Below are 26,143 nucleotides of genomic sequence, written 5' to 3'. Positions count from 1 at the left end.
TGATTCTGGATCGAATGGATAGCCAGTGTAGGGTACAGAGCAGCAGGGAGGTGTGCTCTGATCGTGGAACTCTAAGTATGATCTGAGCAGCTGTGTTTTGAACTTTTTGAAGTTTCTGGAGCATATATTGAGATGAACCAGACAGAATTGAGTTACAATAGTCCAGTCGAAACTACTAATGAACAAACAAGTGTTTTAGTGGCATCAGCTGAAAGATATTTGTGAATTGAGCTGATGCGTCTTAGCTCAAGATATGCAGCCTTGCATATGTTCTTGACATGTTGGTGCAATGTGTGAGTACTGTCCAGAGTAACACTTAGGTTTCGTACTGACTGTGTGAATTTAATGTTGGTGCTGCTGATATTTATTGTTTGAGGTAAAGAATGTGAATGAGAAAGTCTTTGTGTTGTGATCAGAATGGCCTCAGTTTTATCATCATTCATCTGCAGCTTGTTACATGTCATACATGATTTCACATCAGAAATGCACCTCTCTACACCTTGGATGGTAGCATCAACTTCAGTTGGGTGGCTAGATTTGTATATTTCGGTGTCATCAGCGTAGAATTGGTGAGACACTGGATGATGATCTATGACACTTGAGAGTGACTGAGTGTACAGAATGAAGAGAACAGGTCCGTGAACAGACCCCAGTGGAACACCACAACATTAGATCAACAGGGCTGGAGTGTATTCCATTTGCAGATACAATTTGTGTCCTGTTGACCAAGTAGGACTTGAACCACAGTAAGGTTGTATCATGAATGCCAAATGCATGCTGGAGACGGTGAAGTAATATATCATGGTCTGTTGTGTCAAATGCTGCAGACAAATCAAGGAGGGTGAGGACTGTAATCTTTCCACTGTCCAACGCAGGGAGAATGTCATTAACTACTTTTAGAAGAGTAGTTTCAGTACTGTGGCAAGGGCGATATGAAGATTGTACATTGCTAAAAAGACTATTTTAATTTAGTTGAGATACAAACTGGGATAGAACAACCTTTTTTATATGAATGGGAGATTAGAAACTATGCGGTAGTTCTTTAAATTGTTATGGTCGAGTGTTGGTTTCTTCTGCAGAGGCTTTACAATGGCAGTTTTGAAAAATGATGGGAATTCCCCGGATGAGAGACGGGGCCCCGAGTGGCCGAGTGGTCTAAAGTGCTCTCCATTACGGATCACTGCCATGTCACCTCTGTCTGTTTGGGTTCGAGTCTCGGATTCGGCCAATGTGGGTATGTGAGAAAGCTTGCCAGTAGCTTCTCGAGGGTCGGTGGTTCTTTCTGGGGATTTCCCAGGTTCTTCCTCCACCGTTAATACTGGCCGCCATGTATAGCCTATCGTGTGCTGAAAAATGGCATTAAACAACAAGAACAACCGGATGAGAGAAAGTATTAATAACATCAGTTAGTGAAGGCAATACTGGATCTAAGCACTCAAACAGCAGTGATGTTGGAATTGGATCAAGTTCACATGACTTTGGTGCACTCTTTATCAGGATTGTACGTACGAAATCCATAGAGACAGGTTCAGATGCTGCTAATAGTTGCCACTCAAATTCTGTATCCCAACTGTATGGTGACAACGAGTCAATTGAAATTGTGGTGTCAAGCTTATCTCTGGTTTGTACTTTGTTACGGAAGAAATTTGCAAACATGTCCGGAAGGTCGACTGGAAAGAAGGTAGTTGGAAGTGGTGTTGATTTGTTCCTTGACATTAGCTTCTTAGTAATCTTGAAGAGCTCTTTGCAGCTGGAACTTTCCATGATCTTAGTAGTGTAGTGGGCTGATTTTGCTGCATGGACTATATTTGTGACATTCTTCTTAGAGGCTTCATAGATTTGCATGTTTGTCAAGCAATGAACACAGGCAGTTATCGAGTTGTTCTGCGGTAGGAGGTAAGCAAGTTGTTAAGTTAGTTTTGATGTCGTGCATTAGTTTGGTTCTATTTGTCATATGGAGGTTTCTCTTAGTAGCAGATAAAGGTGGAGGGTTAGGGACTGATACGTCAAGATGGCATATAATGCAGAGGTGATCTGATGCAAGGTCATGGGATACCAGGGAGGACCGTAGAATGTTATCATCAGGTCTATGAAGAATTCAGTCTAAAATGTGACTGTGTTTATGGGTGGGTTGGTTAACTGACTGTTTCAGGTTGAAAACATTAATAGAATCTATGAGTTTTTATGTATTTGGGTTTCCGGGACAGTAAAAGTGAAAGTTGAAATCTCCAAGAATAACCAGGTTGCTACCTATCGAATTTCCATAGTCCAGGAGATTCGGAAACTGCTCCAAAAAAGAGAGAGTCAGCCAGCTTGTTTTTTCTACTAGGAGAAGGGCGGTATAGGCAGAAAAAATGGACTGACCTTTGTTCCATAATAATGAAACAAAAAGTCTATAAAGGAAATTGTTTGTGTAACTTACCTGCTACATGCATAAAAACATTTTTAAAACTGATACAACCACAAAACCATGCATTACAGTCTAAGATTAAGCAGATCAAATAAACTGGATAGCAAATTGATTAGACTTCTCAAATCCACTCAACTCAGGCTCTATATATATATTGTGCCATGCATGTATATTGTTGCATTAATACTGTTGTATATAAAGTGGTCTATAAATATTAAATCCAAGTTTTTCAAATTCAGTATGCACTGTAGGGATTTTTATAGTTGGTAGAGCATCAGTTTTGTTAAGAATCACAGATTGACTACCTGCCCAAGCCAGCCCAAGTCAGCTGCCTCTGTGTCCTTGGGTAAGGCACTTAGCTCCCAATTCATCAGTTCATTAGTCAAGTATGTGTTAATACTACAACCAACAAAACAATAAAATTCGACATGAAAGTGTATCAATGCAGTGATCCATTGTATAAAGTAACCCATATCAATTACAACAGTGTAATTCTTTTCTTCATGCATACTGTATTATCATGAAAAATTTGAATTTATTCTTTTAAATGCAATAATTTTCTGCCTTATATACAGCAGTTAAGTGGTGTCAGCAGTAACTTTGTGCAACAGTCGTACATGTACATCTTCATCAATATACCATAGGTGTCAATAATCACTGATAACTGACTGAACAATTAGATTTGTATTTGTTGTCTTACCCGAGTAAGCACGATGATATCAGTTTTCTGGTTGCATCACATCAACTTTAATGTTTTTACAAGTCTGATATGGGAGGAGGGGTAGGGGATGTGCCATTGCACTGACAGAATAATTAGTCATTACTGGGTTTTTTCTACGCAGATTGTAAAATGGAAATTGTAGCAAGCATTAATAAAGGAATTATTGCTTTCTTACTCTTTATTGCTTTTGACTGTCAGCTTTTTAATTTGAGAAGCGTGTATAGTGTGAGAGACTTATGTATGCTAAAGAATAATGCATGAGAAAATTTTGATCATTTAAATGCTATACTGCCATCACATATGGTTCATATACAAAAGGAAGGGTGGAAAAGACCAGAATAGCGTAGGGGGCTCCAAAAGCATTTGATGAGGATGGTACATCCATTAAGTCTTAGAATTTATTCAGCACCAAATAGTCAATATTGTGCTGATGTGTCATGAAACCCTACACATTATATATATTATTACAACAGTTGTCAATGATACCCACTAATTATTAATTAATCAATTAAAGTCTACAACACAAAACACAATGAACTTGTCAGTATGAATATTCATTGATTGAAAATAAAAACAATAAATTGCATTCAATTCCTGTATTTTTAATATAATTTATTAGAAATTAACCTCACTTGCATTGTTTAATTGAGAGCACATTGGTGCAGTACAAAAGTTCACTGTCCCCTTAGAAAAATTCTGCTGTGCCAGGATGGAGCATACAAATTTATAAAGTAGTGCATTCTTATTACATGTACTTGAATGCGCTATCTCTTGACTGTTACTGAATAGTAAAGATAACAGATAGTTAAATGATCTGTACTAATTGGATGCATATTGAAATCCTGTATATTTGGAGTGTGCAAATATGAGATAAGTAAGTTGCTTAGGTATTACAGTCTGGGTTTGTGTTATTACATGATTTTTATTCACTTTAGTATACTAAGTCGGGCTATTTTACATGCCAGATCTCATTCAGCACAGTTATTACTCACAAACAAAGAAAATACTTGATAATAATAGGAACAAATCATTTGGATGATGCTGTAATCATTATACAAATGACACATATGATAAATTTATCAATATTTCATTATAAGAAATCTGTCAGTGATAAATTATCTGTTGGCACTATCAACATTGATAATAATTGATTACTGACTCATAAATAAATGTTCTTCAGTTTGGATGACATATGTATAATGATTTTGATTTATTCATGCTTAGTGTACAAAATGATTCTGCTATTGAAGGAAAAATAACATTTTGAAGCATAGTTTCGGTGCAATCTGTTTAAAATCAGATCTCCATTCTTAACATGAAGATCTGACAGAAACCACTTAGGGGTCATGTTCTGGTAACATATGTTATTACCATAATAGCTAATTTTATCTACCAATCAGATGAAGTCTTATATATTTGCATTTGGAGACTGAGCACTGTGGGTGAAGAGCATGAATGTGTACCGAACGATTTAATTCACTTTGAGATTTTTTAAAGCTGCATTTTGATTGGCTAGTTCAAAGATCACCAGAACATAACCCTTAATCGGTCGTTGTCAGATTTTCACGTAGGACAGCAGAGACCTGATTTTAATCAGTGTTTATTTTTATATAATCTTCAAGTAATCACCAGCAGTCGTGTAGAAAATAAACTTCACATAGGTGTCAAGATGGTGCTAATGGTGGCAACCCATATATGCAGTAGCACAACATGTGAAAAAAGCAATGTTTTACTCCCAAGCCCCCAACTTGGTCATATATAAGAAAATGTACCATAATATTTAGTAATCTTAGCAAACAAAATAAGAAAAAGATAGGGATGTTATTCTTAACTATTTTGATACATGTTTTTAACCTGTAGCCTATTAAATAGACCTGCTTAGAGCTCATGTAAAACTATCCTCTGGGCAAACGATTATGAAAGTTAAAAGGTAAGGGGTCAGAGATAAACCAGTACCATTTGGCATGTTACTTACCTGGCTGACTCTAGCTAGGGTGATGACATCCTAAGTCCTTGGATGTCTGCCAGGGGAGAGCCCATTGGGCTAATTTGAATAGGTGAAGTAGACTTAGTGGGACAGTCAAATTCATTTGACATCAGTGTCTTGAATTAGAATGTTTATGTCATCTTTATTAATAATTGTTGGCAAATTCATAATCAGCAGCAGCATTTCTTTGGAGTCAGTTTTCCTCCATATATAAATTGCAAAACATCAATATTTTGATGTTCAGAATAGTGTACAGTGTGGTTTTACAAGTTATTGTGTGGGGGGGCGTATTTGGAGGCAAGAAGTTTAAATGCATCTGTGATAATAATAATAATAATAATAATGAGGACTTTGTATAGCGCCTAATCTTTAGAAGCTCTAAGCGCTTTACAACATTAGACAACACCTATAAGATAAGAAACATAATAATATTACAAAAACAAACAACATGAAATTAGAAAAACATTAAAAAATAAAAAACATGCTGAGAATATTTCAGGTAGGAAACATTATTAGGTCTTTAAGTTTGTTCTTGCAGTCGAAATAAGTGAGTTTTGAGAGCCCTCTTGAATGTGATCACTGTGTCTTTGTCAAAGTTCAGTGGGCAATTCATTCCATGTTGCTTGGCCCTGGTATGCAAAAGAATGCTGTCCAGATGACTTTGTTTTCATAGTGGGAATAATGAGTATATGATTGTCAGAAGAGGAGTGTAAGTATCTTGCTGGTGTGTACACATGGGTGAGGTCAGATAGGTATGTTGGACTGGAGTCTGACAGTGAAATGTAGCACAGAGAACAAAGTTTGTGTTTGATTCTGGATCGATTGGATAGCCAGTGTAGGGTACAGAGCAGCAGGGAGGTGTGCTCTGATCGTGGTACTCTAAGTATGATCCGAGCAGCTGTGTTTTGAACTTTTTGAAGTTTCTGGAGTAGATATTGAGATGAACCAGACAAAATTCTCAGAGAGAGCAAACCCCAGCAAAACTAAATTTCTGAACTACAGGTTAATGGAGTTGAACATTGTAAAACCCAGCAGCAATGAGATAGATTTTATTCTATGTAAACTGCATATCAACCTTAGATATTCTGGAGCATATGACATCTGTCAGCATGCTGTAGCAACACTGTCCAGCATTTGGACAATGCATGAATGCAGAGCTGAATCCCAAAATTACTTAACACAATAATTGACACAATTATCGACAGACCATATCGCAAGAGTTATGTTCTTTAATGCAATTTATTGCACAGCAAAATCTACCATTTGCAGTTTCAGACCTGCATGTTTTAAACTTCCTTGCATTAATGCAGATCTAGAATTAATGTCTGTTTCATTGTAATAATGGTATGCCTATTTTTCTGCAACTGGCATTTCTGCATAAGGCATTTCCTCATCCAGCATTTACGCTAATTGTAATTTCCATGACTGGCAGATGGACAATAAAAAAAAAGCTATTAACAATCGAAATTGAAATTAAAGAAGAAGCAAGCAATAATAAAGGAATTGAGATGGATTTAGCAGCAATACTTTGGTCATTTGCGCTTTGCACTTTTTCACTAACTCTTATCTCCCTTGGATATGTACAGAGATGACAGTTATTATCATGATTATTTTGATAATTATTATACATTAAAAGGATTAATTTAGTTTGCTCAACTACCGGAATCTTACATATGCAATAATTAGTTTTTTTCTGTTTACTAACGCTGCACTTGTTTTTAATCTACTCATACCTTCTTTTTATGTGCAAATCTGAATTTTATTATGATGACTTTGATCATAATTATTGCACATTTGAAGAATTTGTTGCTTTGCTCAATTGCCTTAATCTCTTTATTATGTTTACTTGATGCATCAATTAGCAATATTTTTGTTTGCACTTGCACATAGCAACAATTGCACACAATTAAACGCTGGTGTGGCAGTCGCTGACTAACATCGACATGGAAATTTCATTCGCTAAATAACAGTTGCTGAAGTGATGGTTGCAGAAATGCCTGTCACAGAAAAACTGGTAAATCTAATTATGTGATTGTGGATATATATGTGGTCATGATATTTGACATTTCTAAGTCTGCCAACTGTTTATGTATTGTTTGCAAGTGTCTTAAATGCTCAAAATGAAATGGGTATGTTTCCATTTATTCAGATTTGAATTTCAAGTCATTATTTTTTATATGCTTTTATGAGTATATAACATATTCTCAATTGTACGACATTACTTCACTTTGCTTAGGGGCATGTTCACTGACTCCTATCATGGGGCCTCACACCCCACCCACGATTGGGGAGATTGGTGGGTTTGCTCATCTGATATTCAGTTTGGGTGCCATGGCAGCCAGCTTGCAAATCTTACTATCACTATTCCTACATGGAAATTCTTACTAATATTTGTTATTTCACTAGAAGACTTCTTATGGTGTGTACTTGGTCCTAAATAAAAATGGTGCCAATCTTAGATACAATATGAAAATCTTGTTAGTGCTACTCCTCTTGAACGGATCATCATACAGTTGGACAATACAGTGTCCATTTTGAAAACCTAATTATTGCTATTCCTCCTGACTGGATAGTCATATTGACATACATGTAGGTGATCCAAGAATATCAGAGATAGTTTCAGCATTCAGCATTTTAAAAGAAGACTTGGACTCATCTTGGATTTCTGGAAGTTCTTTTTGTCTATTGGAGGATCAGTCATTTTGTGGGACTCTGTTTATTTTATCTTATTATTGTTTGTGAGTGCATATCACATAGTTCCCACATCATTCGAACAGTAAAGTAAATCTTTTGGGTTGTTACAGCTTTTTTTTGTTGCTAATAAATAATCTGATAATGGGAAGAGCCTCCTGTAAGTGCAGAGTTCCCAATAAACTCCACTGATGCAGGGGTCAAGCTGGACTCGAATTTTAGGGAAAAGTGACATCTACTTTTGGACAGAACAAGGATAAGTGAGAGCTGAAACATATATAGGAGTCCTTAGCACTAATTACCTTGTAAAACTGAAGAATAAACTGCATAATTGGTTTTGATAAAAAAAATAAGTACTAAATAATGTTAAGTCTGTGGATTTCTGCCTTGCATTAATGTAGTGTGAATGAGGTAGTAGGTAGTGTAAAGCTGATAAAGTACAGGAGCTAGCTCAGATTGTATAATATTTTAGTAAATTTCGTAATTTTTTTAAAATAAACTTGAAATATTCTTTTGTAGCAATTTTGGTTAATAGTACATAAGCTTGACATTTAGTTTGAAAAATGGTGGGTGGGATGAGAGAAGTGCCAAAATGCCTATTTCGGACAAAATACCGATTTACTATAGATAAAATGTCTAATTTAGACAAAATACCTATTTGCTATAAATAAAATGTCTGTTTTAGACAAAATAATTCTTTTAGACAAAATGTATATTTTAAGCAAAAAATAAACCATTTTGGGGAACTGAATAAAGACAAAGTATGGTCACTCTTTTTCCTTGATCCCAAGTCCAATTCACCTCAGTGTCTTAGACCCTTATGTGGCCTAAAATTCACATGTTTTGGGATTTAGCTAAACCTCTCAAGTAAACAAGCATGTTGAAAGTATGTATTTCTTTCATTTCAGTTCTTTCCTTATTGCTGTTGATGAGGATGAACCAGGGGTAGGTACTGAAGTTAATTTAAGTAAAGTTTTTTCCAGAGATTTAATGATTCTATTATTCTATTTTATATCCGTTATATAATGTACCAAAATAACGTGATATGTTAAAGTTTGTTGCCTTTCTCTAATTTTAAAAAAGAAATCTATTCTTCCACCTTCCACAAAATTTTGAATGAAAAGAACATTACAGAGTTGGACAAATCTAAAACATCAGTTTTCACAGATACACAGTGATGATAATAATAATAATAATAATAATAATAATTAGAGCCACTGTAATGGATCCCAGTCATGATTTCCATGATTGTTACTGCATATTCTGATATGTGAACACCGTTTGCAAAAACTCCTTCTGCTACTGCTTACACAAGTGATCCATTAGTCGCAATGCAAAACCATCACATATATGATATGCCTTCATGCTCAGACTGCATGTTATAACACACACACACCCTTCTGCCAGAAACTCCTCCTGCCACTACCCGCATAGAGTGATCTAGGAGTCATAATGAAAAAACCATCACATTTATGATATGCCTTCTTGCTCGGACTGCATATTATATCACACACAGACACACATTCTGCCTGAACTCACCTTGCAACTACCCTGACAGTGAATCATTAGTCATAATCATTATATATACTCTCAAAATTTCTTTGGAGAATTCTGTTTCTTTTTGCCTTTACTCATAAATAAAATATATAGCATGAGTAAGAACTTATTTGCATTGGTGATTTATAATTTTCATTCACTGCTTGTGTACTGTTCATTTTCATGTTATCAGGCAGAGGTAAAATAATTACAATAGCACTGTACAGACAGTAACAGAACCTTATACAGATTATGAAGAAAGGTCATGATATATTCATATGATCAGTCTTTTATCTACCCACACGTCATGCATCAAATATGTATAATCACCATACCCAAGAATGAGGTGGAAAATAAGCACATGATTTTAAAGTGATTCTCACGAGAAACTATTATTTTATGCGTACCTTTGTGACGCAATGAAGCAACAATTTCCATTCACTCAATTTTATGCCTTGCAAAACAAAATTATCTTTTGGACCGCATTTATGAACGACCGATGATAATAGTAGAGATCTCGCTACAATTTTAAAACTAGGAGTCCTGGACTCGTATTTTGAAAACAAAAACAATAGTCCACCAGCAAAAGTTGCAGTCCCCTACCAGAAGCATAGTGAGCATACCTGAAGTGGCTTAATTTTCAGATGAGTTGAACTAGTAGTTACCATTGAGTTTAATTTTCTAACTTCTTTACACTACTGACATATACCTATTATTTGTCCATTGAAGTGAGAGTGAATTATGGCAGGCCAAGGAAACATCTTACTCCACACACTAAGCTAGCATTACACATAGTGTTCCGTGTGAAATATCGGTTTCAGCAACTTCTAGCACGCTGTTGAATCTCGTTACAATCTTCGCCCACATTACAGTCTTCGCCCAAATCGCCCCAAAATACTTATCCAGATTTCCGAACATCATTTTTTCTAACTCTCAACATGTCTTGATTTTGAAGTCACATGCACTACTTATTCGGCTACACTTGGAAATGAACTTAATATTGAAAGGTAAATCTGTTCATTTGATGTAATCTTACACAAAAGAACATCACTGGGTCTTTGTGTCTCTGAATTCAGTCATTGTAAATATCAGTACATTTTCCCACCACTCTGCAGCTAGTCAAGTCTTTGAACTTGCTGCCAAGCTATTGTGTCATGTTCTTCAGATGTATTCTTACAATGAAAACATGTACATCTGGGGGGTGGGGTGGCAGTCTTTAAGCCACTGAATTTTCTAAATGTAAATATCAGCAAAACTAAAATGATCATTTGATAAAACATTTTCCCACTCAGCAGATGGTTGAAGCAGGACTGGCAAGTCCTTGAATTTGCTGTCTGGCAAATGTGTGCAAACAGAAGGCCTAGTGTGTAAGTGATTTTCTGCATCCCAGGTATAATTTTTTTTCATCCAAATATGCATGATTAAGTGTTTCTGAGACCTCTGAGTATTGTTATCGAACTGGTGGAGCCTTCATCATCCAAAGATGAGGTAAGATGGCTTTAGTCACATTATATAGCTAATATTTTCATTGTGTATTTAAACAACGTGATTATATTTTAAAAACTACTGAAAACTGATCATCGGATTGAATAGGACTCATAGGTTTGGATTTTGACTCACTGTTTGTTTGCCTTAATGAGTCAAATGACATACATGAAGCCATTTGTAGATAAAACAGTGTATGATACAAGTAAGGCCCAATAAAAGAAATATCTTTCATTCTGGTTACATTGAAATAAATTTAGGTTTGGTAGGTCATTTATTTTTTGTTTTTATTTGGTCTGGACAGATTTAAATGTCTAGGAAAAGCGTCATTTGAATCCTGAATTTAACTTTGATGGTATTTACATCTCTTTGTTAATTTTTTCTTACAAAATTTCTTTTTCTTTTTCCTTTTCTTTTAAAAACAAAATGTGGGTTCAGCAGTTAAATAGTGTAGGTTGGGTAACCAAAACCACAAATACTTTTTTTTGTTGCCTAACAATGCTGCACACTTACTCCCAATGCATGACTTAGACATTACATGTTAATGCAGACAGACAAGTTAGAAAACTGTCATGATGCCTGTTGTATCATCACTTTTGTATTGCAATATGTATTACCTGCAAACTATGAAACATGGTATGTATTTCATCACATCACAAGTATTATGATGCAAGGTATCATGACCAAACAGGTGATGCTAAACAACTGTACACAACCAACTCATAATTAGTTGAAAGGGTAGCAAAATAAGTATAAGAGAACTCATGCCCTCACAGTACATCTGTCACTTCAAGGTGATTTGTGCCTAATCTAAACCTGGTCTGCCTGTGAAAGTGTACTAGATCAAATACAATCAAGACAAACTAAACGCAGGGCATGCTTATTGATATGAACCCCACGTCATTGAGTGTAAATAATACTTTTGTTCAACCAGAAATTTAACAAGCCAAAGTGGACAATAAGGGTGGATGTTTTGTGCTAAGACCATTGTTTTCTGTTGCTGGGTGCCGCAAAGAACACATTTATGATATTAGTTAAATATTGGTTTAGGGATGAAATGCAGCTTTAAAGAAAGACATCTGTACTTAAACAGCAACACAACACTCACTTTCTTCTTTGTATCATACATATTGTGGTATGTCTTGCATCACCACAATTATATCATGACATGTATCACGACACAAGTATCATGGTATGTATTGTAGTGCAACCAATCAGGCAATGCACAGGAACTGTACAAAGTCAATTCATAATTAACTTTAGGAATAGGAAAGCAGAGTGTTAGAGAACATGTATTGCTGTAACTGAGGCATTTAAAATAAGCCTAAAACATGATCATTTGTTTCTGAACCACCCACCATGCATGCTTAGTATAACATTATTGTGTCTTGCATATCTTTTATTGGGTGCTACCATATTGATTCCCCTAGTGGAGTTTTCTTATCATAGACAATGGGAGCTAACTCTTCTAGTATGTATATGCACATAATGGTGATGCTGTTTATGACTTAACCACAGTTTGTTTATATGAAATTTACCCAGATAATAGGTACATTTTTAGTAGGATGTCAAATTTGTTTCTGCAACTGGCTTTTAAAAATGCATGTCATGCTCCTCCACCACTTTTAAAGTGTGGTTTTGTTTAAATTATAGCAGAGATTGGAATATAATCTGAAATTTGTTTTTCTTAATTTCATTGTTGTCTAGCCTGTTACTGAGTATGTATGCAGCATTAACAAAGTTTAAATTTTCATTGTGGAGTTAACATATTTGCTTTTCATGTTACACTCTGCAGCAATGCATGTACTATTTTTAAACGCCACTTGTCTAATGGGACAAGTACTATTGGTGTTGATGAGCTTTTAGTCTAGTTATTTTTCTTTTAGAATGAAGACCTTGATACAGAGGAGAAGACACTCTTGCAACTTAAGAAGATTCAGGAGGAGAGGTTTGTTTATCTGATTTCTTCATGGGACCCCCAACAAATAAAATAAGTTTAGATAAAGTTTGTGCCATATCTGCAGCCTTAAGATAGGTTCAATTATTAGCTCAGCTCTAACAATCTGGAATCAAAACATACCATGCATCCATGCTAAATATTTAGATTGATCAGTCCAAACATGCCTGGTGAATTGTAGATGTGTTCATGTCTATATTTCAGTCACTGTTTTACTTACTGATAATTTAGAAGAATGCAGTTTGAATAAAGAATGTCCTTCTGTAATTATCTATAAAAAAAAAAACTTATACCCTGCAGAGGTTAAGTTCTCCGATTTCATTATCCCCACACTTCAGCAATGGGATCTTGTAATACCCTGTCTTTCTATTTCTCAATCTGTTTATCCGTTCATTCCTTTGTAACCAGTTATTCTTCTAAACTGCATAGTGGAAATCAGCAGACTTGGTTGTCCATGTTGTGTCCACCTCTAAATGGGATGTGAATTTTGGGCCTCGGGAGTTCCTGAGGGATAGATACAAATTTTGAGCCTCAACCACAACTTCCTGAGGATGAGATATGAATGTTAGGCCTCTACCCACAACTACCTGAGGGTGTTATGTTGTTTGCAGTTGGACCCAACTTGTAAGCAAATATATAGAATGTATATAATGGTTAGGTTACGGATGAGAATAAGGATTGGAAACATGCATTGAAAAGCTTGGTGATTTGTCTTTTTGAGCAATGCAGGTAGCTGTAGTTTATTTTCTCATGTTTTTGTGAAAAATACGACAGTTAATCAGTCTCTAAATTCAAGGATTAGGAATGTGTGCATATTCTTTTCACAGAAGCCTAATCATTTGTTGCATCTTTAAGATGATAGGCCAGTTAATAGTTTGAGTAACATTGATCTTTTATGCTTTGTAACTATTCTGTGCAAGTATACAGTTTTTGGGTGGTATTGATAACCAGTTACGGTCAATAGATTAATGCAAAAGACCATCCATTTAGCATCAACATTCATATTAGGGTTTGAGGTTGGGTCATTTCTTCAAATACTGTTGCACATAGAGTATTTCATTTAACTATTGCATTTATCCAGGAGTTCATATTTTCAGGCACTATTGCATATTGGGTCACATATCTTGGTAATGATACATTAGGATGAATATAACTACCAGTGAAATAGGGGGCCCCGAGTGGCTGAGTGGTCTAAAGCGCTCTCCGTTACGAATCACTGCCATCTCACCTCTGTCTGCATGGGTTTGAGTCTAGGATTCGGCCAATGTGGATATGTGAGAAGGCTTGCCAATAGCTTCTCATGGGTCAGTATCTTATCCAGGGTTTCTTCCTCCACCATTAATACTGGCCGCCATGCATAGCCTATCGTGTGCTGAAAAATGGTGTTAAACCCCACAACAACAACAACAACAACAACCAGTTAAACATTTTTGCCTTCTTTTGCACTTAGCTCAGTTTCTTTGGGTTAGGTTCACATTTAGATTTGTTTTCTTAGAGAGAATTGCTTGTAAAGCCCCCACACATTGGTATTTAGATGTGTCAAAGCATGATTTAAAGGTTCCTCCCACCCCTGGTCAACCAAAGCTAAAGAATTATACCCAAAAAATGAAAACAAATGTATGATATTCATGATGTGCAAAATAGCCATACTGGCAATGGCACTTTGCTAGTTATTACATGGCAAGTATGAGTCAGAAAATTTGGAACTTAAAGCTATACCCCAGACATTGGTTGCATTTATAGTCAGGTTTGTATTATACACTAAAACCTATCCTGAAATATCACTGCTTTTGAAGGAGTACATGTCTTTAGAGACTCCTATTATTAAAGACTCCCTGTGTTGAGAGGCCACTGCAGCTATGAAAGGCTGCTTGTCTTGAGAGATTGCTGCTATTAAATTCCACATGTCTTCAGGGACCACTGCTATTAAAAACTGCCTGTGTTGAGAGACCACTGCTGTCACAGACTACTTGAGAGATTTCTACTATGAAATATCATGTCTTGAGAGACCAGGTTAATTTGTTGCAAGACTTTACTGAATTCGACTACATCTTACTCTGAAACATTCTCATGAATCAAAATGCTAATTTCTTGATTTACAGTGAGATTTCCATGTCAGGAGTAAAGTTTATTATGTGAAAAGATAGAGTAAAGTTTTGTGGCTGAGGGACCAGATACTCAGTGTACAAACAAGTCTTTTATGTAGAGAATGATTTCTATTGAGAAATCACCATGTTTTTTTTTAGCCAAATGGGTGCCTTCCAAAACAGATTCTACTGTTAGAAGTTTAATTTTACTGCCTTTGTGCCAGCTTTAGCTGTTTATGCATTATATCGCCCAAACCTTTCACTTATTTTTAAATTTTTTAGCTAGATATATGTTCTAGTCAACTATGTTTGGTATTTTGATAAAACATCTTTTGAGTATATTGATGGAATTAAATTTTTGAGAAATACCAGATATTACATGTCCTGTCCTTATAATCTAAAATCTGAATCATAATCCATGACACATTTGCTAAATTCATTTAATGTCTATAATATCACAGTTTTGGAAAAAACGTAGTTAATATTATTTGAGATATGAATGTTCAAAATTTGTGGTAGGGGTATACAAAGTTAACATGTCGATACATCTGTCCATCACACCTTGGTTAAGTTTTGCATGTATGTCATTTAAGGCACCTCACCGTGAGCAGTTTTATGTAATATATATACCAGCCCTTCTTTTCAATACCTTTTCATCTGTCTTCATTAACATACACCGTTACACCTTGTGCGGTAGGCCCCGAGTGGTCTAAAGTGCTTTCCGTTTACAGATCACTGCCATCTCACCTCTGTGTGGGTTCGAGTCTCGGATTCAGCCAACATGGGTACATGAGAAAGCTTGCCAGTAGCTTCTTGTGGGTCGATGGTTCTTTCTGAGGTTTTCCTGGGTTCTTCCTCCACCATTAATACTGGCCACCATGTATAGCCTATCGTGTGCTGAAAAATGTCATTAAACCCCACAACAACAACAACAACAACAACAATACACCATTTACATTCCCTGTTGATCGAGATGTTTTATATATTACCATTACCATCTTATCGCTTTACTTTCAAATGTTTGGTTTTATATCGCTGGTAGATACGAAACCTTTTATCACTTTTAAATGATCTTAAATATAACCTTTTGTATGGCGCTAAATAGCCTAACAGTGCTGGTGTACTGTAAAATTACAATCAGTCAATTAATCATTAAGGCACCCATGATGGGCATTGATGTTCAATGAACACATTTTTAGTTTTTAACTTTATTTCAAGAAATTTAATATTTGCATAAAATTGCTTTCTTGCTTTCTCAGTCCTGATGGATTAGTCTGCCTAACTGTGAGATGATTATTTATTTGTAAAACAATTTATCAGGTCTTTGATTTGATGTAGAAATTAGATCTCATGAAGTGAGCAAAACTTGGGAATTAAGTCTTTGTGCAAAGATGGACTTTAGGAACATATTTTACTTCCTTGACAAATTGTTGACCAAGAGAGATGACTTAGCAGATAGCAATAATATAAAAAAGTATCTGGACATATAAATATTGAGCTGTATGGGAAGTGTATAAGAACAGAATCAGGTTTCATTGGGAATAGTACACACTGTTCAGCATGCATCTATCTAAATAGATTGAGCAACAAGCAATATTAGGTTCTTTCCCCAGAGAGCGCCAAACTTGGATGGACTTTTGCTGATGTGAAGGAATAAGTACCAATGATCCCAAATATGAAATGAATGTACATTCTTGCAGTATATGTGATTATTTGTAATTGTTTGTAATTATTTGTGATTATTTGTAACTATTTGTAATCATGTCAGCCTTGATGGTGCTGTTTTGCGCAGAATATCATTGGATTAAATTAGAGAAATGGGGAGCAGGCTTTGATTTGTGGCAGGATATAAGCATAGTATGGGCCATCATGTTTAGGATATACCGGTAACCATAATATGGGTCATTATGTTTAGGATATAACCATAGTATAGGTTATTATGTTTAGGATATAACCATAGTATGGGTCATCATGTGACTAAGTCAAATGTGAAATTTCATACTCATAATCTAAAGGTCTTGGCTTCATTACCCACTCAGGTTAGATAGGGTCAGTGGCCTTAGTGTACCCTTGGGAATTACACTTTCTCTGACCTCAGCATCCCCTTGGGAATTACACTTTCTCTGACCTCATCATGCCCTTGGGGATGGCACTTTCTCTGGCCTCAGCATGCCCTTTAAAATGAACTTTCTCTGGCCTCAGCATGCCCTTGGAATGACACTCTCTCTCTCTGGCCTCAAAATCTAATAATGTTGGCTTCATTACCCACCCAGGTTAGTTAAAGTCTGTTGCCTCAGTGTGCCCTTGAAATGGCACTTTCTCTGGCCTCAAAATATAATGATGTTGGCTTCATTACCCACCCAGGTTAGTATGTTGCCTCAGTGTGCCCTTGAAATGACACTCTCTCTTCATTACATCAGCATGATGCAGCCATTAATATGTGTCATTTTAAAACCACAACAGCAAAACAAAATTTACTGTCAAAGACAAGTATTTTGTCCACCCATCCCACCCCACACCCAACAGGATCCCTGAATGATCCTAACATAGTTGTATAATTTTATAATTCTCTAGGCGCAGGCAAGAAGATGAAGAGTTGGAACTTCGGATGTCAGCCCTACTTAAGAAGAAAACAGAACAAGAAAGACAACTGGTTTGTATTAACCTGTTTCTTTTCACAGTTTTAAGTTCAGAGAGGCCATTTAGTCAGCAGTTGCCCTGGAACTATTTCCTTTGCTCCATATTAACATGGAGTTATTGAAGTCTTTGCCATAAGTCGTCTTTATGGTGATTTTGTTCTTCTTTTTCCCCCCAAGTGTAATGTACATTGGTGATAATTTGGAATGTAATAATGTAAGCAATTATGGTTTCTTTAAAGACAGTTTTCAAACTGTCTGGTTAGCTGTAGCAGATTACTTTGCTATCCAAGTAATAAACACCTTGTTAGACTTGTACAGCTGTGACACCTAGTTTGGTTATCCAAGTAATGAGGCATCTGGTTAGACCTGTACAGCTGTGACACCTAGTTTGGTTATCCAAGTAATGAGGCACCTGGTTAGACTTGTATATCAGTGACACCTAGTTTGGTTAGACTTGTATATCAGTGACACCTACAGGGATGGTCCTGGCTTTTAAAAAGCTGTCGCCAAAAAAATCGCCAACCTCAATATTTTGTCGCAAATTTTCAAAAAGTGTCGCCAAAAAAAGTAGTATACATTTTTCCAAGTGTTAATTTAGTCTATCAATGTAACAGGCAATGAAAATTACAAAAGATGGATTAGTTAATACTTTAATTACAACAAGCATTAACAAAATGTTACAAAGTGTTACATGAAGATCCGTCGCGATTTTAGGGCTGCCCACTTGTTGAATGCAGTTTCAAAGTCTAATTTTTCACATCTGTACATGCTGATTCTCATTAAATTCTTGAGAGATGAGATGCAGAGCTTATTTCTGATGTCAGTTTTTATGAGGTTCATCTTACTGAAACCACGTTCACAGTCCTCAGTGCTGACAGGTGACACCAGTAGTCTCTCAGCAGCCCCCCCACCCCTTTATGGCTAGCTTCACAAAGCTTGTAGCGAATTGCTTCCTAAATCCCAAGAATGATCACTGAATGCTGTTTAAATTTTCTCGACAAGAAAAATAGGATCTCCATTCCCACGAATGAAACTTACATGAGTGAACACCTGGCAATATTGGACTGTATATATAAGCGTAAATTCACACCCAATTTAGGGATTCTTTCACTCCTGTGTTTTGAGAAATAAATAATTATTATTAATTATGCAAAACTGTTTTTTTTTTTGCTATTTCTTGTTGCGGAGTTTAAGTCTCTGCAGCCGTAACACGGGACTGATGGCAAAAGGAAAAGATCAATGAGTAAAATGCTGCACTGGCGACAGATGTAATTGTGATTGAGATTTTTTCCATTTGCTTTGTATTTATACACAGTAGTCGGTACTTCAGAGGTTATCAGTTTTCTTTGAAGGTTCAGCAAAACTATTGTATTGGTATATGTATAAAAAAACAGAAGGATTAGCCATACAATTAATTGTATCTGTTCTATTCGCGTCTTCAGAAGTCAGTCAGTTGTAGGTATAGTGCGGTAGCATGATTGACTGTATTGCAGCATACAGTACTCAGCCCAGATGTCAGCGTAAGCAGATTATGATGTAACAATGCACTGTAAAGATAGGGTTGTCAATACGAACAAAGGATCGTTTGTGTAACAGATTGATTCCAATGCATTGCTTAGTCAAGTTTGTGGTTTCTTTTCATTCTGGCTTTAAATTTATTCAGTCCAAATCCATGATTGTATGTACAAATTAAATAACCAAAAAGTATGTCGCCAAAAAAATTGCCAGATGGAATATTTTTGTCGCCAATAAGGAAAAAAAATCGCAATTTGCGACATTGGCGAAGCCCAGGACGATCCCTGACCTAGTTTGGTTATCCAAGTAAAGAGGCACCAGGTTTGACTTACATATCCATGACACCTTGTTTGGTTATCTAAGTGATGGTGATGAGGCATCAAGTTTGACTTGTTCAACTGTGACAATTGGTTTGATTTTCTAAGTAATGAGGACTCTGGTTAAAATTGTGTAGCTGTGACACCTAGTTTGGCTGAGAAATGAGGAATTTTGATTAAACTTGTAAATGTGACACATAGTTTGGTTATCTAAGTAATACGGCATCTGATTAGATTTGTATAGCTGCGACACCTGGTTTGACTAAGTAATGATGCTTGTAACAGACCATTCAGGCGATGATAAAATTGTGAGGATCAGTCTGAGAGTGAGTTTCCACTCACAGCCACATTTCATGCGTAAAGTTGTTTTTGATTGTTATACACAGACTCTATGATTCAAACTATACCATAAAAGTATTATCATCTCAAGACCATGTGCTTATTTTAAGGTCTGTTCCCTTTAAGATGAGAGAGAAAATTACTTTACGTTTGAAGCCTATGGGTAAATATCCATTTTCAAGTTACCACCTTGGTTAAGGCCCCACCCCCAGAAAAAATAATTGGTTATGCCATTACAAAATATCTTTTCCTAATCCTCTCATTTTTTCAGAGTAGACTAAATGAAATTAAATCCTCGTATCATGACCATATGTCCATTATATGGACAGTTAGAAAGATGGAGACATGGTTGCAACTGCTGATGCAACACTTCTTGAGTCAGTTATTGGTTAAAGCTGTGATTGAACTATATTGAAACCTCTCAAAAAACGTTTCAGCATTTCAGAATCTCAATTTTCTCAGAAATCCTTGTAAAAGGTTAATTGTGACAATCAGTTAATGCTTTTAAAGTATTTTGTCGTGTGCATATTGTTCCACCATTGTAAACGTAGTCCCTGCACATACTGTTCTTGTGTTTGGGCTGTATTATTATCATTACACAACAGGCACTGTTGAATTTCTTTATATTGTAGTGCATGTACAGTTTATAGCATTTTGTCGTTTGGTATATGGCTTGGTCATGCTTCCTTGTCATTTGGTATATGGCTTGGTGTTGCTTCATTTTGGTTTGGTATGTGGCTTGGTCATGCTTCATTGGTTTGGTATATGGCTTGGTCATGCTTCATTGTGGTTTGGTATACGGCTTGGTCATGCTTCATTGTGGTTACAGGTATATGGCTTGGTCATGCTTCATTGTGGTTACAGGTATATGGCTTGGTCATGCTTCATTGTGGTCACAGGTATATGACTTGGTCAACTTCATTGTGGTTACAGGTATATGGATTGGTCATGCTTCATTGTGGTTACAGGTATATGACTTGGTCAACTTCATTGTGGTTACAGGTATATGGATTGGTCATGCTTCATTGTGGTTACAGGTATATGGCTGCTTGGTCATGCTTCATTGTGGTCACAGGTATATGGCTTGGTCATGCTTCCTTGTGGTTACAGGTATATTGGTTGGTCATGCTTCATTGTGGTCACAGGTATATGGCTTGGTCATGCTTCCCTGTGGTTTTTTATCTGGCTTGGTCATGCTTCATTGTGGTTACGGGTACACAACATGATGCATGACACTCATCTATATGTATTTTATCTAAACCTTGAAGTGCCTACACAAGTTGGTCAGAAGGGATTTTGCTCCAATGTTCTGCAAAACAGTTAGACAGCAGGGAAAAAAAACAATGGAGATTGAACTCGTAAATTGTCAAAGACATTGGCCTTCAATGAAACACCAGGTCATTTGCCAGTATAGTTGAGGTCATATGACCCTTTAGACACCCCTCCCCATCCCCATCTTCCTAGATTGCTTTGACATGGCTGCTACTTTTTTGGCAATCCAAGATCCTCTGGCTGCCTATCCATGCATTCAGCTGTTGGGTCTGCAGTTTATGGTTTATCCTGTGGACAGTTACCAGAACACATCCATCAATGGTACATTTTCTTATGCTCTGTATGATTTTACATGGACATGGAGGCTTCCTAGATATTGAGAACCCCAAGTGAAACCCATGATCAGCTTTTGAACCCGGATCTTGCTGTAAAGAAGACTGAGTTTAACTTTATGGCTGGACATCTCCAGTGGCCTAAGTGGTCAAAAAGTCTGCCTCATATGTGGGAGGTTGCAGGTTTGAACCCCAGTTGAATCATACCAAATACTTTTTAAAAAATGGTACTAGCATCTGTCTTGCTGGGTACTCAGCATTAAGAGGTTAGTGTTAGGACTGGATGGCCAGGTGTTAGGATAATGTGACTGGATAGGACATGCTACATGTCTGCGGCATGATGACCCAGCACTTTTGACAAAAAATTATTTTCCTTTGTAAGAAATGACATACATTTCTTACTCTTTATCTAAGTGGTGCTACCTCTCATTAGGGAAATGGTTATATCCTAAACATGATGACCCATACTATGGTTTTATCCTAAACATGATGACCCATACTATGGTTATATCCTAAACATGATGACCCATACTATGGTTATATCCTAAACATGATGACCCATACTATGGTTATATCCTAAACATGATGACCCATACTATGGTTATATCCTAAACATGATGACCCATACTATGGTTATATCCTAAACATGATGACCCATACTATGGTTATATCCTAAACATGATGACCCATACTATGGTTATATCCTAAACATGATGACCCATACTATAGTTATATCCTAAACATGATGACCCATACAAGTGGTGATGGCAAGCTTCTTGATCATAAAAGTACATCATTAATTAGACTTATTATTAGGAATAATGTGTTTATGTATCCAGTAAAATGTTTGACTCAATGGAATCACTTTGTTGGGATGACAATACTCTGTATTCTTGTAACACGATGAGTAAAACAAACATTTAAAATGCTCTTAAATTTGCTTTGTAGGAACTGGAAAGGAAAGCAAAAGAAAAAGAAGATCGGAGACGTAAGCTTGAGGAAATGCGACAGTCTGTTTCCAGCAAGAGTGAAGTTTTAGTTCCAAATTCTGGTGAAGAGTTGTTGGCAGAGAATGAAGTTGAAGGCGAAGTAATTGCCCCAAGGTTTCATGTGTCAAGGGATGAACTTCATGAACAGGTTATGAAAAATGTTAACCAACTTACTATGGATGAAAATTCAGGAAAATTTATGGATTACTCCGATAACATTCTGTCCACTCACCCAAACAAGGAAAAAGGAACAAAGCGTTTGAACTATATCATTGGGGATGATTCTACTGATTTGCCTCTATCGGCAAGGATTGTGGATGAAGTTTTTCAGCAGGCTTACGATTCAAATGATGAGAATCAACCAGACATTGTGAAAAGTACCAAGAACAGGACTCCACCAAACACACTGCAACAAAATACTACCCCTGTGCCCCAGGCATTATCCAGATCAACTGAGCAGTATTTCCTGGAACCTGTAGCTCCTCCGAGAAGGAGAAAAAGGAAAGAGGGTGGGAGTACAGGTTCTGAGGAGGTATGGTTATGTAAATTAGTGATTTTGCTCTCAGATTATAACAGCAGTACAGGAGAGACTAGATCTATGTGGCAAATGTACAACTGTTACAGCAATTCCATACTTGTATATTTCATTTACACCTGTTCCAGATTAGATTCACTGAACAGACATCATTGTTACTTATTTAGATGAAAATAAAACTTCTGCAGGTCATAAGAGGCAACTAATGGAGGCTTGATCTTTGGTGACTTAGTATTTAGTGTGCAACTGAAATATACAAGTTTAAATCCAACTATCAGATCATCCTTGGTCAGCTATCATGATGTGTCATTTGGCAAGGGACTTTACTCCAATTGCGTTGGCACTAAATAGCCTACTTGTGTTGCTGTGCCAATAAACACAAAATTAAACAGAATAAGAACTACTATGTATATATGCATGTACATTCAATTTAGTTTTATTATACTGTTATTTATTGCTTTTCATAGGTGGAGTTTTTGTGATTTTCGGATAAATTACAATGTCATTGCTTCTTAAATTTAAAATATACTTTATACTAACTTATTAGCCAAGCCCAACTGCAAACTGCACAGACCCAGATCTGCTGTCTCATAATTGGCTGGCACATCTAGGATTTGACAGTTTTATTATTGCTACTTCTTTTGAATGGATGGTCATATCAACATCAGGTTTCCATCAAAAGACTTCCTGTGATGTTTAGTTGGGCATAATTGAGAATAATGCCAAACTGACATCCAATGAGACTGCCATGCACCATGGCAGCCAGCTCGAAAATCATGTTATCACTATAGAACTCCTGAATGGACGGTCATATCAATATGGTGTTTTCACTAGAAGACTTCTTATACTGTCTAGTTAGTCCCAAATGAAAACAGTGCAGATTTGACATCCAGTATTGCCAGCACAGTTGCCATCTTCAAAATCTTGTTATTGCTTCTCCTACTTGGATGTTCATATTAATTTGGGGTTTTCACTGCAAGGCTTTTTATAATGTTTTGTTGGTCCTAAATAAAATTTACGCTCATCTGACATCCAGTATAACTGCCATGGCACTTATCTAAAAAGTCTTGTTATAACAACTCCTCCTGAACAGAAAGTCATATGATGTGGGTCTTCACCAGAAGAATTCCAGTTGGTCTTAAATGAAAATGGCTCCAATCTGACCACCACACAGTGGCCATCTTGAAAATCTTATCATTAGTCCTTCTGAGTGAATTAATGGTCATATGATGTCTGCTTTGTTCCTAAATGAAAATTGCCCAACATGACCACCACAGTGGCCGTCTTGAAAATCTTATTATCACTACCCCTTCTGAATGAAGAGTCATGTTTACATGTTGTTTTACCAGAAGGCTTCATATAAAATGCAGCTGGTCCTAAATGAAAATGGTGCTGATCTGATGTCTAATATGGCTGCCACAGTGGCCATCATGAAAACCTTGTTATTACTACTTCTTCTGAATGAATGGTCATATCAGCATAGAGTTTTCACTAAAAGACTGCTTTAATGTCATGTCGATCCCAAATTATAATGATGCTGATCTGACATCGTATATGTGGCCATGTTGATAATCTTGTTTTCTCTACTGTTAAATGGAGAGCCATTTTGACAAGGAATTTTCATCAGAAGAGTTTTTATGGTCTTTAATGAAAATGACTAACCCTCATTAGTGCCACTATGGTGGCTATCTTGAAAATATTGTTATGTCTACTCCTCCCAAATGGATAGCTATATCACAAAGACTTGTGTTACCCAGTTGATCCTAAATGAAAATGGTAACAGTTGTATGTCCAATATGGCTTCCACAATGGCTTTCTTGAAAATCTTGTTGTCACTAATCCTTCTCAATGGATGATCGTTATGACATGGGGTTTTCAACTGAGGCTTCTAATGATGCCCATATTTCCTAAATGAAAATGGTCCCAATCTGACATCCAACATGTCACCACCATAGCAGATTTGAAGATCTTGTTATTGCTATAGATGGTTCAGACTCTCAGCAGTCAAAATGGAAAAAAATGGCCTTATCTTGAATTCCTGGGAATTCTTTACACCCTTCTAGGAACTCTTGTTTGCAGATGTTATAGTATTTTCATACTTGATTCATGAAATTTCAGTAGCCTGTGATTCAATCTGAATATCAGAATTTAGCTGCCAGTATAGATTCAGACTGGTAAGTAGTGTTGGGAATTGGTTTCAGTTTGAAGCTCATTGATTGGATTGTCATAACCAGTCTACCTTCATGTTTTTCCCATCAGAAATTATTTGTTTTACTTCTTGGACAACGTGATTTTAGCATTCACGGTATTTGTTTAAATTTAAGAGTTTATCAATACATTTGTTGTTTGCCATGTTCTTGGATCATGGGTTTACTATACATTGGACAATTTGAGTAACACAAAATTGTTATATTGTACACTAAACATGCATTTTCAAGATAAAATGGCACATGTAGCTTCAGAAATTAAGAAAATACTCTGATCTGCATACCAGTCCATTTACATTTATTACACAATGATCTACAATTCTGCATAAAAATTGCAGTGTTATTTCAAGTATGGCCTATGAATTTTCTTCCTTTGAAACTGATATCATTTAGAGTATCTTGGCAAAATAATTCAAAAATCCGGCTGTGAGGAAACTAAAAAAAAATAAAACTCAACTTTTTTTCTCACTTTGGCATACTTGCTACTGTCATGTCAGGGCCCCGTGCGGATGGGTGGTCTAAAGAACTTGCCTTTACAGCTCATGTACATCTCACCTATGTCCACATGGGTTCGAGTCTTAGACTCAGCCAGTGCAGGTATGTAGGAATGCTTGCCAGTAGCTTCTCTTGGGTCAGTGATTCTTCCTGGGATTTTTCAGTGTTTTTTCTTGACCAGATATATTGGCTGCCATGTATAGCCAATCATGTGCTGAAAAATGGCATTAAACACAAAACAACAACATCAACATCAGCTACTGTCATGTCTTAAAGTTGATTAAGTATTACCATATATGTTTGCTTGTAAGGCAAGTTCAGCTGCAAACAACATAGACTGATCTGCCATTGCATAATGTGCCAGCAGATCAGGGTCTGTGTTGTTTGTTCTTCTGATTACTCCTGACAAACTTCATAGACTCGTATGCTGGCATATTATGCAGTGGCAGGTCTGGGTCCATACAGTTTGAAGTAATGATTTCTGTCCATGAATGATTTCAGTAGTCTTCTACTTAGAACATAGAAACAGTTTTGTAAAATTGTAGAATACACTCACACCATCCAGAAACAGATAAAAGTCATGATTGAGTTCCATGCCATGAAATTTCTGTAAACTAATTTCTGCAAAA

The 26,143-nt window shown here is 36.4% G+C and overlaps 1 protein-coding gene across 1 annotated transcript in view; it reads left to right on the top strand.

Annotated features, from left to right (window-relative positions):
• LOC149799964 (WD repeat-containing protein 44-like) overlaps nucleotides 1-26,143 on the top strand; it is an 82,228-nt gene that overhangs the window by 5,772 nt on the left and 50,313 nt on the right. The window contains exons 2-5 of the mRNA XM_089959469.1: nucleotides 8,718-8,754; nucleotides 12,717-12,778; nucleotides 17,449-17,527; nucleotides 22,237-22,809. Coding sequence (XP_089815595.1) covers nucleotides 8,718-8,754; nucleotides 12,717-12,778; nucleotides 17,449-17,527; nucleotides 22,237-22,809 — 751 coding nt within the window. The remainder of the gene's footprint in view (nucleotides 1-8,717; nucleotides 8,755-12,716; nucleotides 12,779-17,448; nucleotides 17,528-22,236; nucleotides 22,810-26,143) is intronic.

The sequence above is a fragment of the Sinohyriopsis cumingii genome, chromosome 5 (assembly GCF_028554795.1).
Source record: "Sinohyriopsis cumingii isolate HCF-2022 chromosome 5, ASM2855479v2, whole genome shotgun sequence".
Classification (NCBI taxonomy): Eukaryota; Metazoa; Mollusca; class Bivalvia; order Unionida; family Unionidae; genus Sinohyriopsis; species Sinohyriopsis cumingii.
Note: the sequence above shows the minus strand (reverse complement) of the source record. Positions and strands in the feature narration are given on the sequence as shown.